Consider the following 18,249-nt stretch of genomic DNA (forward strand, 5'->3'; position numbering starts at 1 on the left):
TATTATTTGCCAGTGAAGAAAGAAAGGTTTTTTCTCCCAAAAAATAACGGCAGTGTAGGGGTTTTATACACCCCATTTTTATAAAATATGTATCCTACCTGTTGCAATCAATGAGACATTTCCACAAAATACACGTGTTATATGTGTAATGCTTTCAAATTGTAATATTTTTTTATGTTTTAATTCAGTAGCAGTGTGGAAAAATTTGATTATTGATGAATAAAAAGAGTTGATTGGAAATAGTGTAGGAACTAAACGAACGCACCTCTCAAAGAAAATGAAATGATTCACTCGTAAGAGTAATAGCCACTATAATTTGTGTTCACCTCCGGCTTACGTCACCAACCTTCAACGTCTCAATAAATTATTTGTTATTTTAAATACGTTCAAAGTTAATCTGCTCTATTCACTTAGCATGTCCGTTTTCATCGCTTATTGTATTGCACAAGTCATTAATGCTCTCGTGTTGTTCTTATTTCAATTATCGACACTGGAAATGATTAATGAAGTAGATACCTATGTACTTGCATTCCTACTCTCACGAATCGATTTTTAATTTTTGTTTTTCTAATAATGCTGTTACGTGGTGTATCTATCTAACGCATTTCAAATGAACCTGACGCAAAAACACGTTCTAGAGAAAGTTAAAAAACAAATAAAGGAACTTTTGTATTTTATGCTGATTCCAGCAAGGCAGAACTCATTAACCAGTCCCTAATAAATAACTATTGTTTTAACGTGAACACATTGAAAGCGTTTTAGGTTCAATTGAATTTTATTATAACTTTTCAAGTTTTAAGTTTTTTTCATGTTAGGAGTTGGTCAACATTTTTACAATAAAAACCGAAAGATATTCTTAACTCTTTCAATTTAATTTTTTTTTGTATTTATTTATTTATTATTGTACGTTTCATATAGAAATTTTATAAGTTACAGTATTGGGCCGATAATATCTACAGTATACCTCGAGGATAAGGTGCAATACAGGCGTGAATACATTATGGCTTAGTCAACATTAGTTTCTAACTAGTCAGTGCCTGTTCTAAGAAACTAATCATGACATTAAATTATCCTAAAGGCGAATGAAAGAAAGAGTATTTAAAAAAATCGAGAGAAAAGTATTAAAGCGAAGATACAACAAGGCACTAATAAATTTGTGGATGAATTTTTTTAATAATATTTACAAATCTGTCCTGCCTAAACCTAATGACCATTTTATTATTTTTGGACCACTTTTTCAATCCCTTTTTTCAATACTTCCAGAATTGTAATAACATTAATAAATAACTATTGTTTTAACGTGAACACCTTGAAAGCGTTTTAGGTTCAATTGAATTTTATTATAACTTTTCAAGTTTTAAGTTTTTTTCATGTTAGGAGTTGGTCAACATTTTTACAATAAAAACCGAAAGATATTCTTAACTCTTTCAATTTAATTTTTTTTAAATTTAAATTTGATTTATTTTAAATTTTAAATAAAAGTAATACTATCCATGTTCTGGGGAATGTTTTAATTTTTAAATTAGTTACTCGGTAGTCCAAAGAAAGAATTAAAAAAATATATATTTTAATATTTGAAACTGTTATTTCGTGGTGGAATTCCATTATAAATATATATAAAGAAAACAATTTTAAACTTTTTTCCACTTGTTTTTATTTACATACCTGCGACAAAGGTCATAAATTAGATAGGCTAGAGTCATAAGAGATAACCCGCCTAACTAAAAAAGTAAACTTCAACAATGTTATGAACACAAAATTAGAATCAGTTGCTAAATCTCCGCTGCTATATCCATTATAATCAGTATGTCACCTATCCTAAATATGTATTTGAATTATATAAAATCCATTAAAATATTTTTACCTAACCACACAATAGATTGCCGATAACTTTATGTTGGGTAAATCCTTAAATTGATAGTCCTAATAGGCATAATTATCATAGTTCTATAGATAAATTCATTTGATTTTAATAACAATACTTATTTGGGAAATATATTATCATATTTCACGAAAAACCCCTCATAATTCAAACCAACTAACTAAACTAGTTTAAGACAAAAATTGTACTAGTCTGAAGATGGCCCTAACAGGCTGAAACCGGTCACGGTCAAATAAAAACAAGTGGAAAAAAGTTTAAAAAAAAATATATATATATATCTTTAAAAATCGAGTTTTTCTTCTTCGTCCTACCGATTTCTTTATTTTTGGTTAATTTTCTCTCTTTGCTTCAACACAATCAATTTATTCGTGAATTTTACTTAAGGCCCCGTAGTAAGCGTTCGAGGATGGTTTGAAATGGAGATATGTAAATATGAATGTTAGAGGGAGTGCGCTAAAATAATAAAAAAAAAACAACAATAATTAAATTATTATTTTAATAAAATGGAAAAGTATTTAATAAAACACGACTCGATTGAAGTAGAGCAAAAATCTCTCGACAAATGCTTTAGTTGCATTTAAAGATTCACTGTTATTTTTCATGCTTATAACATATTAAATAACATAAGAAATCGTGTTTTTGATAATTTTCGGATCTTATTTTGCGATTTTTTTCAATCGAGGGAATTTCATGTAATTAACGTTTCGGTATAATAAATGTATAGATAATATCTTCAAAAATAATTTTAATTTTTTTTGGAACTTAAAATCTTGTAGAGTTGAGAAACTTGTTATATATTGGTAGAAATTTGGTTTTATTGTCCGTACCTATTTTTAAGTAGGTATGAAAATAATACTTTAAACTTAAATAAATTTGTTTCTAAACAAGGATATATTTTTTTCAGTTGATTATAACAAATGTGTAGATTGTGTGTTTTTTCATTGCACATTAAATTGCCGTAAAACTAATGTTCTTTTAATGGGGGTCACTTAAAGTTCCTACTTAACTATGTTCGTCAAAATTTCGAATACAGGGTTTTCCAATAAGAGGTGTAATTTTGATATTCAATTGTAAAATATCAATGGTTTCGTTGCTTGTGTGGCACGTAGTGCCGTCTTGTTGAAAGTAAGCGTTGTCCAGATCAATACCATCCAATTCCGGCCATAAAAAAATCATTAATCATCAGTCACACGTTGAGGATAAAGAGGCGTTTTAACAAAAACTCTTGGGTTTTCCGAGCCCCAGATGCGACAATTTTGCTTATTGACGAAGCCACCGAGGTGGAAATGGACCTCATCACTCAAGATGATTTGCATTTGATTCACTCAAGTGAATTTTAATAATTCCAATGCGTTGTTGAAGCGTGTATCGTTCCTTTTTTATTAATAAAGTAGTTTTTACTTGTTAAATGTTAAAAAATGACAGCTTCAAAAGTAACATCTACCGAAATAGCGGGCTATTCAAAATAACACCTCTTATTGGAAAACCCTGCACTTAAAACAACGCTTCCCGTCTATACATTTTTCTACTAGACAAAATATAAGGTTTTTTCTAGATTCATAGTCAATGTATTTCATGTATTATGATATTATTTTAACAATAATTGATTTTCGCTTTTGAATTTAAACTGGAATTTAAAGCAAAAAAATAGTTTTCTTCGTGCCTAGCATGAAATTACTCGATATTCATAATAAAATAAATGTGTTCTTTTAGTCCCTTCTAATGGTACATATACATTTGCGAACCGAAAAGCGAACCGACCCACGAATCACGGGAAAGGAACGAAGTTTGCGGTTTCTTTCCCATAAGTTGAGGTTCAGTTCAGCAGTTCGGCTCACATATGTATACGTAGCATTAAACATGTTACCTTTCACTATCCGTTATTCATTTATTTAAAAAATGCGATGCAAACGTTTTCTCGGTTATATAGACTTATTAGCTTTTTATAAACTAGCGCACAACTCATTTTGAAATGCTCTCAACTATCAAAAAAATAATTAAACAGACAAAAGGGCAACATAAAATGTATGAATTCATTTTTTGGGATAAGTGTTGTGTTCAGGCCCTCCCATCAAAGCATAAGCCATTTTTAAGCTCATACTACTTTTACGGACGCTTTACTACTTATCGCTGTTTTCTATATGATTGTTATTTACTAACTGCTCTAGCTCTGTCATCAGTAGGAGGTAATTTCTGCGCCAAGCAATTGCTTGCGATTTATAGAGGGGCATAGCGAATGTGCTGTTAGTACCGGGTCGCCTCATACATTCCTTTGACCCTTTGTCGCAAACGAGTGTAGCTACTTTGAGGAAGCAAATATTCTTTGTTCCTTCTGGATGCTCGCCCCGATCCGGCGGCCTGTGATCGGTCCGGAAAGAGCAAAGTAGTATGTTTTATGTTTGTTTTTTTTAGTAGTTAAATTCGTTTGCGGTGGGGTTATAAGGTGATTCGTTACAATGGTAGGTATATTCGTTTTTGCTTTTTTATAAATGCGCAAATGACTGCTTGGCGCTTGTAATATCTCTTGTCGAGTGACTGGACCCAAAATAGATATTTTTATTTGATATAATATTCTTATAAGATCAAAATATCAAAATATTAATTAGTAATCTGGTTAAAAACGGAATTGCAGAGAAATTTTTCCTGAGAAACTTTTAGTAGACGACTATATGAAACTATAAAATGAATATATTATAACGATGTCGGAACATATGTTCATGAAAATCCTAATATTTTCACATTTCGTCATTATATATTATCAAGACAAATACACGTGCGATCCCGTTTTTAACTGGATTTCCAATAATTTAAAGATATTCTTAATAAAATAAAATAAATAAATAAATATTGGACACTTTTTATAGCGCCGCTTTTGTGAGTTATCACCTCAGGGGCGCCTCAATTATCATCGTGTATAATGGATTATATACAGAAATTAATGTTTGAGGTTGAATATTCCAAAGTCATTCCATGATTGAATGACTAGGAAAGTGATATAAGTGTAATTTGTACATTTTCAGTGATAAACGAACACGACAACCGGTACCCCATGTTCCTGTACTTGGCCCACTTGGCCCCTCACGCGGGAAACCTGGGTAGCCCGGTCGAAGCGCCGCCCGAGACTATCCTGAAGATGAGGCACGTAGTCGACATCAATAGGAGAAAATATGCAGGTAAATATGTATGATATTATAGGTCGCTCAGTTAGAGTTGAGCTGACCAACTGCTCCCAACCGCCTGGAGCTAGTCAGACTATGGAATCCCCAATTGGGGTATGTTATGAAGGTGGAGGTAGTTGGGAGGGGAAAAGTGGGCGGTTAACAATTACCGGACTATTTATCTGGTGACCAAACATAGCTAAAGCCATTTCAAGCAACTTTTCGATTCTGAATGGTGATTTTTCACCAGGAAGTATTCTGGAACGTGCTGCAAATATACTATGGTTGTTTTAAATAAGTAAATTGTCAAATAACACAATTTAATCAAATAAAAATTATTTGAAACCGCGACCTCCGAATTCGTGAGCAAGGATTCGTAACCACTCAACGTCCAAGGACGTTAATATCGTGTGTATTGAAGCATATTTTTACACTTCCGACACTACCTTGCGAAACTTCACTGAGAAACAATCGTTCGTCTTTCTTACGACTACACTGTTTTTATGTGTATACGTTGATTGAATTTAAGTATTCAAAAAGTTTTACATTGTTTTCAATTTACTATTTAAAGTGTACTGTTTTCCAATTTCACAGGAATTTTATTTACTGAAATCGAATAACAAGTTTTGAAACATGCTGTATGTATGTAATACCTACATCTGTGTTTTTACTGAATATGCATCATTTATATCGTAGAATGAATAATTGAAAATGAATTTCCGTTTCTTGGCGATATAAATGATAAAAATAAGTGATGCATAATCCTATCACAACAACATCATTACCTATTTATCTAGATTACAAATGTATTGTGCTTTATATTGAAAAATTCGAGATAGTTTCTCCTTTAAATAACATCCTTACACTTCAAACGAAAATATCATACAACTGCCGGATGGGTTTTAGATAATATATTATGCTGTGTGTTCGTATAAGAAAATTCAGAAATTAATTATTTTCTAGATTAGTTTAATACTCCGAGACCTAAAAATAACAATAATAGACCTAATGGGTATTAGGTAAGTTTTAACATCCTTCTAATCTTTGTTTAACCCTTGAAGGCATAACCCTTTCACCCTAAATACCTTTTATCTACATTTTTCTCTGACTTCTAAAGGCCGATACACCTTTGTTGCTGACTAATCGTATTTTCACAATATTATCTATGTCCCAGGAGATAAACAGCGGTGTAAATAACGACCACTGGACAAATATAATATGATTTATTATCTTTTGTTAGGTTATCCTAATATGTAAAATTTCATGGAAGCACTATTATTGACAATAAATGGTATAATTTGTTAAACAAACTTAATTAAATACGATTCTACATAAATTGCAAACCCAATTTTTTTATCACTTCGGTCCAGATTACCTTTTTCTTCTAAAATATTCCTTTTAAAAGAACCCACATAACCTTCTCTAAGCCTATGTCTACTACCTACATTACATCTGCTCTAGTGTAGTCTTTTTGTTATTTTTAAATTCATCTGCTTGAATTTCACCTTCGTTTTAGCAAATCTTGACAATTCATGTCGATGACAATGCATTTTTGTTGACAATCACGTACACACACGCGTGACTTTATAGTAGTTAATATAAAAAATCATTTGTATATTTAGGATTTGGTTAGTTATTAGCGCGGATGACTAGTCCTGGGGAGGAAAGTTTAATCTTCTTCTTGGTTTATAAAACCAAAATAAATATATATTTTTAACTCTACAATAAAAATGGATGAATTATAGTAAAAAAACATTGTTTTTGACGTGTTGATTCATTGTTGTCTTATAAACTTATCGTTTTAATCATACATACTGTTGTAAGCTGTTTTTGGACGGTTTGTTTTTTTTTATATTACTCTATTGATTACATTATAAATAAAATAAATAATAATATTGTCAACGACACCAAAAAGTAATTTTTTCGCTGGATAATTCGCGTAGGGTGTGTTTTCTAAGCAATCTGCACGTACATATTGTGCATCAAAAATAATTTTTTGTGAAATGTTTTCCAGGAATGGTGCACAAACTAGACGAAGGAGTAGGTCGCGTAATGCGCGCTTTGGAGCTGAACAGTATGCTGGATAACTCCATTGTGGTGTTCGTGTCAGACAATGGAGCGCCCACCTTCGGGGAACACGCTAACTGGGGGTCCAATTGGCCCTTCAAGGGGGTGAGTGCTGAAAAACCACCCTTGTTCTTTGTCTAGATTCTGTGCAATAATGTGTTTACAGCTCTAATAAGATTCATGTCAACCGCTGTTGTCTGGAAAATGTATTAAATTTAGGGATGATTGGTTATGTGATAATGTTGTTACTTCATAAATTTAACGCTGTGGATAGCAAAATGTAGAATTTTTTATATTAACTCCACACAGGAGGCCCTGAATGAAATAATTTCCCTCAGGGCCTATGTCATCTTTGGGGATGCTGTGTGGAGGGTCTTTTGTGGAGAGGAAGGAGTGAACATGGGTCTTGAAGAGTCCCATGTTGTAGGAGGGAGGAAACACAGAGGCCGGCAGCTCGTTCCACAGCCGAGCTGTTGAACTTAAATTTTTATGTAAGCGCAGGTGTACAAACAATAAAACTACGTACTTTCTGAAAGTCTTTTCACTAGTTCTACTGGTAGTTCAGCTGCTGCGGGGAACAACGTCATTTATCCCTTCGGCACCGGTGCACTGTTCTGAAACACGCCAAACGCGCGCAGACCGTACCAGTTGACATTTGTTATCACAGGATCCCCTAAGATGATTTCTATAGTCTTTTGCTTTTTTTCTCTGTATTTTCACAGATTGTGCTACCCAATATTTATAATATTTCAGATGATTTATTGGAATTTTTTTGTAACTCGATTTACCTACATTTGAAAGCACTTGTACAAGTATTGTTTAAGTAAATAGATGTGCTCCCCACTCTCCAGTTAAACCCGAGAATATTTCCCTGATAATTAAATAAGTTAATTACGAATTCTTCGTAATATATTATAAATTTGTACCTTTACTTAATAATTTCAATTAAAATAAGGGGCCGTTCAAGTATTACGTAAGCAGATTTATTACAATTATTTACCCCCTCTTCTCCCTTGTCACCAAAAGTAAGCAAAGCTCTTACCCCCCCCCCTCCCATGCTTACGTAAAAATTGGTACCTATATGCATTTTTCTGTTAATGTATTCTGTTTTTTAAGCGAGTACCTAAACGTATTAATTATTTGTGGGGATCCCCGAATATGTATTGGGTTTTCAAACATAGACAATGTGTGGGTTGCCAATGTGTAAAAAAAAATAACTACTGCTGAGCAGTGCTGACGTAATCACTATCTCGACCCCCCCCCCACCCCCCCATGTCATCAAAAATAAGCAAAACAAAGACCCCCCTGCCCCCCTATAGTGCTTACATAATACTTGAACGGCCCCTAATTACTGTGTGGAGTTAATGTGAAAAAAAGGTTTTCGGTGCTAAAAGATAATTTTTGTGATTTTAAATACCGCTTCCATTCTGAATTTGATATTAGTACATGACTTCATTCGGAACGATTAAGAAAATTAAAGTATTCCACATCTGACCATAACACTTGGAAAAGAGTAACTGAATAGTTTAATGTATATACTGATAGGAGTGTGTTATGGGCGTGTTTGCGTGACTGAAATATCTTCTATTTTCAAACTTCCGCTGAAATTAATCAAAAATTTTCAAATCTAAAATCTTTCAAGAGCTGGTAAGCTATTTAATTGACCTGTCCGGGGCCTGGTAGTCAAAAGTAGTGAAAATGGTCTAAAATGGCAATGTTTTAGTTTAAATAAGAGTGTAAATTACTTCCAGTGTCGCCCTGGTGAAAATAACCGTTAATAAAAGAAACAGTGCTTAAAATGGCTTCAGTCCTACCCTATATTCCTCTCCTCTTCTCTTTCCCTTCCCTTTCCCACTACCTTCAGCTTCACAACATGCCACAATTGGGGGAGCAGTTGGAACTCTTGTGTATTATTAATATTCATATATTAAAATCACACTTCCACAGATTTGCTTTTCAGTGTTATGGATAAAATCAATAAGTTGTGACCGTCGTATAGGGGACATAATATAATCAACCGAAATAATAAAAATATAATTTCCAAGCATTTTAATATTCTGCAATTTTGTATATAGGTCGTTAATAATGCGTACGTAAAAATATAATTTATAAGCAATAAGTCACAAGTTATAAGTTTTATATTTTAGGTTGTAAGTTATATATAAAGGTGGCTCTGCATTTATTGGTGTATTTTAACGTTCTAATTTTTTTCCGGATGAATTCACAGCTAAAAAAATAGTTAAATCTAACAGTGTTAAAAATGAACCCCCGTTTGTCTAAATTCTACCATTTGGATTTGGACCTAAGTTTGGATTGTCCGATAGCCGATCTGTGCTATCTTTCTAACAGAGGTCACAGAATGGCAATTTACGCCGATAAATCTGCAGATCGCAAGGCTTACGTACTAAGCCATAGATGCTAAGAAGGTAGTTTAGGGAAACATGCGAGAACAGATGTTTTTTAACCCGGCTTAAAAAAGCTCTGAATATGTAACACGAACGCCTGTTATTTACATTTAACCTAAGACTTTCAAAAGGGTTTTTTTACGATTTTGAATATTCAAAAGATGGTAATTTTTCTGAAATAGAAGACGCCGAAAGGTAATGTTGATGAGTTTGTACTTTTTATTGCATATTCTTTAAGGACCTAAACGGTATACCTTAGTACAATAGAACATTGTAAAATATTCAAATATTTAAAAATTAGACGACTTTTAATATGACCACAACAGTCGAAGGTCGAAACAGCTGTCACACGCAAATATTATTATATAATACTTATAGTTAACATCTCTTCTCCATTATCTATTAGAAAAATAAACAAACAAAAAAATATTAATTTCACTCAAAATTGTATATTATACGCTAAGAGGTGACTTATGTCATATATGTATATACAGTGTTTACAAATCCATTTCCGTCACACGTGTTTATTTCACATTCATCAAAGCATCAACAAACGCAGTTTATTATCACCGATTCCCATAAAACCAATCGCATCCATAAGTCCAATTCACCTGACAATAGCGCGATCCCAATTGGCAAACGATTTGTTTGAATACCCCATTATTTCGGATACGTAACCTAATACCTGCTCAAAACGAGAGAGCCCTTTTAATTCAATTGTGCAACGGTTACATCTGAAAACAATCGAAAGTGTTTTGGTTATGTCTGAATGGAATTGCTGACCTCTATAACAGAATAATTCTTCTGTAACGAGTAACTGGTAGGCTGGTACAATCGGTCAGAAGTTGGCTTCGCGTATTTACGGGGATACGCCTTTCCTGTGTATTCGCACACTTAGCGGAGATAAAAGTAGATAATACGTGGATACATTACGTTACTATTTTTAATGCCTTCCTCGTTTGAAATCTCATCAATTGTGTTTAAAATAATAGCGTTTGATGGAACATTAAACCGACCAAGAGTGTGGTTTTTTGGTTTATTTTTATTACATTTAACCTTCCCGTTATCAATTCCGAACCCAAGATGATACGCCAGTGCTTAAGTAATATTTTAGCAACTTCCACATTACCTTTTTTTTGTATATGTTTTTTTAAATAAATGTATAAAGGGTGGGGCAAAAGCAATCACCCTATTGGAAAACGCTATAACTTTTGCAAATGGCGCCAAATGTCAAATCTGTTTTGACATTTGTAAAGTAAACAAACTCAAAATACAAATCAATGAGAAATAAATCAGTTAACATTCATATAAACAAAATTCACAAGCAGTAATAAAGTTTATCATAAAAAAAAATTACAGCAAAAGAACATCGGGTGATTACTTTTGCCCCACTGTATTATCATGTGTGGTAAATACTCTCAGGTAAAATACCACAATGCAAAATTGAAATATTTCTTGAGATGGCTTTAGCCGTGTTTGGTGACCAGATCTAAATAACCAGGTATATTTCAACCTTTATAAAAAAACGCGATTTGGGATAGTTCTACTGGCACGGAAAAGTGGGTATTCCTTTTCGGCATTACATTACAATATCATTCTATGACGATATTAAGGAATAATTAATTAAACATACTAATTTCTATTGTTGGTGCTTGGGTAAGTAATTTAAAATATTACTGCGTAATGCGTAATTATTCAAGTTCGATGAACTGTTAAATTTCAAAATTGGAATTACTTATCATGTATCAAACAAGAGATAAAGTAGGTACTAAAACTAGTTCGTGAATTAATAATTTTTTATTCGTAATGCGTATTTATTTCGTTCAAATTTTCAATAATACTAAAATAATTAATAAAGCAAAGATACGCTATTAAGACAACGCGCGTGGTTTCACTGTACTAGGTCCAGTGGACATACTTTAATACGGCCTCTTCATTTACATATTCTTTGAATAAATATTTTTTATATCTGCTACATTTTTGTAAGATTAGTATTAAACGTGTCTCGTATTTTTATAATGTCATTGCACAGATGTCGTATTTTTTTAAGTCTACGATTAAAATTCTTACTTTAAATGGCATTTTCTTAAAAATACTTTCATCTTCACAAATTCTACAATAATATCCCGTTAGTTTTGACCGGTCTGCGCTGGTTGATAATACTAGTGCACAAAATGATTTAATAATAAACACGAGAAGTGGAGTGAATCCCACTAGTAAACTAAAGGACGTTGAAAGTTTCTGACAAGTGGAACTCAAACTACCAACTTCCAGTATAAAAACTGTATTATCCAGCCAACTTTGTCTATGAGGACAGGATTTTCAATGTTCATTAAAAGTTTGCAGTTCCGCATCAAAGGGTATCGTCAACATCAAAGGACATGGGCAAAGTGATCCCATCGAATATAGGAACATGGGAACGAATAGCCAGAATCTTTCCCACGAAGGAGGTCTTCTTACGGAAAGTATAATTTGTTTAGTATTATGCAATATATAAGTCGATTCGTCTGCAAATAATAATAGATATAAAAACTTATTCAACTGATTGATTAAGTCGAATCAAAATAGAAATTCAAAATTCGAACATAGAAGAAAATAAAACAAAACAGTAGAAAAATATGTATTTAAATAGATAGTCGTAGATTAATATACAGTATTTCCAAAATGTAGGTAGGTACTGCTCAAAACAAATAATGTATTTGTACTAATTTTTCAGGAAGAGGAAAGCTGGTACCAACCTACAAAAAGCTGATTTTTTTAATAAAAATTATTTTAGATTTTACTCACTTAGTCATTCCATAAGCAAAAAAAAAAATTCCCAAAAAAGTCAATAAATGTCGCACATTAAAGTAAAAAGACATTATCTAGATTACATTTAGTTCGAGAACAATCTTGCAATTATAAAAATAGCAGCCAATAAAAATATGCGTTAAGAAAATGAAGATAATTTTCTTAGTTACAGTTAAACAGGAAGGATATAGGGTCGGATTCGCCCTGTGGTAGAGCAACGCCCTGGCAAGACTAAGATCTGGGTTCAATTCCTAGATCGGACCGTAACAATGTAACATTTCTGTTTCAAATTTTCGTTTGAGAATCGCTAATATTATCTTCAATGATTAAAAAAATATTATTCTTAACTATGTACAGTTTATCCGCTTTATAGTTAAGATTAACTTGGGTACACCAGCAAATACATGGACAAACTTTTAATGGCTTTTAACCGTGAACAGCGTTGAATACATTTGAATTTTATGCTAATCCCATGGATCTAAGAAGGTTGATCTTTATTTTCATGTTACCAATGGCTTTAATACTTCAGGCTAATTTTTTCGGTTTAGCAAACCAACAGTTAGCACCCGTAGAGTCTATTAGTTCGGTTCAGCAAACCAACAGCAAGCACCCGTAGAGCCTATTAGTTAGGTTTAGCGAACCAATAGCTAGCACCCGTAGTCTATTAGTTCGGTTTAGCGAACCAACAGCTAGTTCCCGTAGAGTCGATTAGTTCGGTTTAGCGAACCAACAGCTAGTTCCAGTAGAGTCGATTAGTTCGGTTTAGCAAACAAACAGCTAGTTCCCGTAGAGTCTATTAGTTCGGTTTAGCGAACCAATAGCTAACACCCGTAGAGTCTATTAGTTCGGTTTAGCAAACCAACAGCTAGCACCCGTAGAGTCTATTAGTTCGGTTTAGCAAACCAACAGCTAGCACCCGTAGAGTCTATTAGTTCGGTTTAGAAAACCAACAGCTAGCACCCGTAGAGTCTATTAGTTTGGTTTAGCAATCCAACAGCTAGCACCCGTAGAGTCTATTAGTTCGGTTTAGCAAACCAACAGCTAGTTCCCGTAGAGTCTATTAGTTTGGTTTAGCAAACCAACAGCTAGCACCCGTAGAGTCTATTAGTTCGGTTTAGCAAACCAACAGCTAGCACCCGTAGAGTCTATTAGTTCGGTTTAGCAATCCAACAGCTAGCGCCCGTAGAGTCTATTAGTTCGGTTTAGCAAACCAACAGCTAGTTCCCGTAGAGTCTATTAGTTTGGTTTAGCAAACCAACAGCTAGCACCCGTAGAGTCTATTAGTTCGGTTTAGCAAACCAACAGCTAGCACCCGTAGAGTCTATTAGTTCGGTTTAGCAAACCAACAGCTAGCACCCGTAGAGTCTATTAGTTCGGTTTAGCAAACCAACAGCTAGCACCCGTAGAGTCTATTAGTTCGGTTTAGCAAACCAACAGCTAGCACCCGTAGAGTCTATTAGTTCGGTTTAGCAAACCAACAGCTAGCACCCGTAGAGTCTATTAGTTCGGTTTAGCAAACCAACAGCTAGCACCCGTAGAGTCTATTAGTTCGGTTTAGCAAACCAACAGCTAGCACCCGTAGAGTCTATTAGTTCGGTTTAGCAAACCAACAGCTAGCACCCGTAGAGTCTATTAGTTCGGTTTAGCAAACCAACAGCTAGTTCCCGTAGAGTCTATTAGTTCGGTTTAGAAAACCAACAGCTAGCACCCGTAGAGTCTATTAGTTCGGTTTAGCAAACCAACAGCTAGCACCCGTAGAGTCTATTAGTTCGGTTTAGCAAACCAACAGCTAGTTCCCGTAGAGTCTATTAGTTCGGTTTAGCAAACCAACAGCTAGCACCCGTAGAGTCTATTAGTTCGGTTTAGCAAACCAACAGCTAGCACCCGTAGAGTCTATTAGTTCGGTTTAGCAAACCAACAGCTAGCACCCGTAGAGTCTATTAGTTCGGTTTAGCAAACCAACAGCTAGCACCCGTAGAGTCTATTAGTTCGGTTTAGCAAACCAACAGTTAGCACCCGTAGATTCTGTTTGTTCGCCTTTTTGAACAACTCATATAATCTCAAGGAAATCGTTGTATCTCCCTTAGTATCATGGTGAAAATATGACTTTTCAAATATTTAAGTATAGAAGTTAACCACAAAATATTTAAAATGTACACCTATAAGAAATCAAAGGCTCCAACTGCAGTTTGGTATAAATTTATGGAAGTATGTATATTTTTATTCTTTTATTAATTATTTTCGTATGAAACGTATAAAATATGAAGTGACTGTAATGTTAATAATACATTTGACTATAATTTTTTTTTATTTCGTTATCAGTTATTTAAGTTCTGTTTTTAGGAAAAAACGTAAGGTTAGCCATTTTTAAAACTTTTTATGTTTTCATTTAAAACTTTAAGATTTAAAAAATAATATGCTGACATAAAATAATACAATTTTAAGGCGTATTTTATCACCTTTCAAAAGTAGTTTTCAGTTTTTGGATACTTTCAGAAATGTTCAATATATTTGGATTTTAATGCCACGCGGAAATACACCCAGATTCTTTTTGACAGCGTCGCGTCGTTAAGTAACGGTTCCATGATAATTCAACACAGTGACAATTCAACACACTTTTAAAAAGTGATATAAAGTCATTAGAAACGAAACGTCATTGTGATGATTTATCCGGTTACCTTAAGAAACATCATTGTGATGATTTATCCGGTTACCGAAACATCACAGATAATATGGCAGAGGCCTGAAGGGTTAAACTTGTGCAATAATAGGTTTTGACGAAACAGTTTGATGTTCAACACAACAACGCTGTGATTTTTATATCCGTAATACATTATACCAGTACATTCTAATAATTAACCTCCTAAACACCCCTCTACGTACATACACGTTCTTCATTAGGTTTGAGATTTATTATAAAAGTATTATCGTAATTTATTTTTAGCGTACTATGCCGTGTTGTGCTTCCTTCTTCTTTAGACAGCGTTTCATCTGATCATGACATCACATCTGCCCTGATTATGAACACTGTAACGCTGTGCAAAACGAGTAGGTAAAGAAGTAGGAATCCTAACGCGGCATAGAAACCCATAAATAAATCATGCTTAGAGCTATACCTTAATCATTAATGATATTAGAAAGATTTTTCATGTTTACCAGTAAAATTAAAAATGGGAAATATCAATATATACAATTAAATATAATTTTCCCGAATTCATGCAAGTTATCTTAACTTGTTATCATATCAATTATTATCAATTATTGTTTACTTGGGTCAGTCGTAATCACCAACAATAATAATTTCCAGAACTAAATGCTGAAAATCCAAAGAAGATGAGATAAGATTGGCATTCCGAAATTATCCAAACTTGAGGATCTCGAAAAATGTCTTTCGAACCACAAAGACCCACCCCTACCATTATAAACACAAGTGATGATCTCTTTTGGTATATAAATTAAGGATTGATTGATTTATTAATAATTTTTTTGGTTTCATTTTATCAAACACCCAAATGATACAGGTTTTCGATCCCTTGTCTAACTTACGGTTCCAGAACTATTATTGGTTATCCTTCCCCTATTCGAATGCTCTTAATGGATTAATCTGTAATAACTCATAACCACAGATGGACACAACATACCAAAAAAATCACAAATAAACTCCTCGAAACAATACATATTGTCCTAAACATAAGAAACTAATATATAAACTAAAACAAATGAAACAATATATTTTGCCGTTGTCAATCCATTATAGAATATAAAATCATTGTTTGAACCCACTCAGCTATGCAGCAAATAGAAATAGCACAACCTCTTAAAAAACACATAATGACTGATACAGACCAATTATGCAGTCAATTGTTTGATAAAAACCTAAAAACTCCGACGGTAAACACAAACTTTGGACAAAGGCACCACAAATACCCGGCAATAAAAGCATTCAACAATCTTTCACTCTATACCAAAAAAATATATAAGAAATAATAAGAAAAAAATCATTTCAAATACAACATTTAAAGATGCATTACCACTTATTTTTTCAGTTTATTTTATTTGAACTTATAATTTAATGCAGATCCTTATTGCCAAACCAAAATCCCAAGTGCCAAATCGTAAGTGCGCTGCACTATTGATTTTGGCAGCCAACTCTGGTCTAAAATACCTGGAAAAACCTGGTGATAGATACGGTTGTATAGGCGTTAGGTAGGTGTGCTGTCCTTATTCTACCGGTATTAAAATGGAAGGTGCTCCGTGGAAATAGCGTCATTGATCCCTTCGGAACCGGTATATAATCGGGAAAAACGCCAAACGCGCGCCTAACTTATGTACACGCGTGAGAAAGGGTCACTTCTATAGGCTTCAACAGCTCGGCTGTGAAACAATCGTTCCAGCCAAGTCTCTTCAAGACCCATGGTCACTCCTTCCTCTCTTCAAAAAGATCCTCCACATAGCATCTCCAGAGAGACATAGGCAGTGAGGAAAATTATTTTTCCCAGGTACTCCTGTGTAGAGTGAATATTAAGAAATATATGTTTTTATCGAATTTTCTTAAATAGTGGGCCTTAGCGAAGCACCATGTGATTCACACATTATCAAATAATGTTTTAAAATAACGTACATTTTACGAATCGATTAAAAAAATTACTAAAAAACATCACGGTTTGGGGTTAAAGATTCGTTATAGGCGATAAATGATACAGGAATGCAAATAGAGCTCCAATCATTGATAATTGCGATTTTAACTTTACTGTATTTCCTGTCAATATTTTCCAGCTATACCAACCTAACATAACATAACATTGTCACCTCTTGTGTGTATTTGATATTGTTGTCTTTAGTATTGTGTTATATCTTCAATATACACATTGATGCATTATATTTAGATGAGACATGAAGCGAAAAAATAGGTTCCGCTTTTTGACATCCAACTGCCCTCTCCTCCCCAGCGTTCTAACTAGTATAATATACTATTTTATGAAGACCAAACATAAATAAGTAAACGTAATTGAAACGATACAACAATAACAGCTGAGCGCTTCAACCCCGGTGATTAAAAATAATAAAAGGTATAAGTTATAGGCAGGCAATTTCATTCATGAGTGGGTATCGTTCACAGTCGAGATTTAATCTCCTCCCAGAAAGCCATCATCTTATTGTAATTAGATAATGATTCCATTATTTGCGTGTAAACTGTGGGGCATCAACATTGACCCACTTGAGGCGTTTTAGTCACGGCTAAAATAATATTCTCTCATGCCGAGAGGGCAATTAAATCCCGAATCGAAAATGGATTCGAGATCCAACCTTAACGAGTGAGCGGATAATAATCATTGTTTGCGGTGAAGTCTTGCGTTATGTCATGCGCCAACACATCGCCTCATATTCTCCCTACAAACGCTACGAGCCCTACAGCGACGTTTTATTTCTGAAGAATTATAATATATTTCAACCACCGACATCGGAATACAAATCTGAACACGTTTTTTCTTGCTTGTACTTTCTCACTTTCCGCGACTGCTTTTCATGTTTGATTTTTTAATTCGCTCATGTGATTTCTCAGCTTGCGCAATAGAGGAATTGCGCCTATTCCTATACAGGTACCTTTTAGTACTCGTATTTTGCTCCAGAAATAATGTTTGGTGAGCAGATCTGAGTTCACCTTCCTCTTTCCCATGTCCTTCCCCTCCCTACTACCTCCAGCCTCACAATATACTCCAATTGGGTATGCCACAACCACAATAGTTCCAGACGGTCGGGAGTAGTTGGCTCTTGCGCAGTATTAAAACCGGACATAACTACTAGTTAATTTCCATTCATACTTTTAACATTGCGTGTCTTTAGAAGGTACATAGAGTGTTCACATAGTTTTACATTACAATTTACACTTGCACGCCTTTTGCACGCCTTTCCTTCAACATTTTAACTTTGAATCGATGCATTCAAA

General features: G+C 33.9%; 1 protein-coding gene across 1 annotated transcript in view; it reads left to right on the forward strand.

The window, feature by feature from the left end:
* LOC149423964 (arylsulfatase B-like) overlaps positions 1 to 18,249 on the forward strand; it is a 95,957-nt gene that overhangs the window by 61,603 nt on the left and 16,105 nt on the right. The window contains exons 6-7 of the mRNA XM_089632207.1: positions 4,903 to 5,055; positions 7,055 to 7,212. Of these exons, the coding sequence (XP_089488333.1) occupies positions 4,903 to 5,055; positions 7,055 to 7,212 (311 nt within the window). The remainder of the gene's footprint in view (positions 1 to 4,902; positions 5,056 to 7,054; positions 7,213 to 18,249) is intronic.

This window comes from Hesperophylax consimilis, chromosome 5 (genome assembly GCF_061612785.1).
Source record: "Hesperophylax consimilis isolate HC1 chromosome 5, BYU_Hcon_1.0, whole genome shotgun sequence".
In the NCBI taxonomy this organism is placed as follows: Eukaryota; Metazoa; Arthropoda; class Insecta; order Trichoptera; family Limnephilidae; genus Hesperophylax; species Hesperophylax consimilis.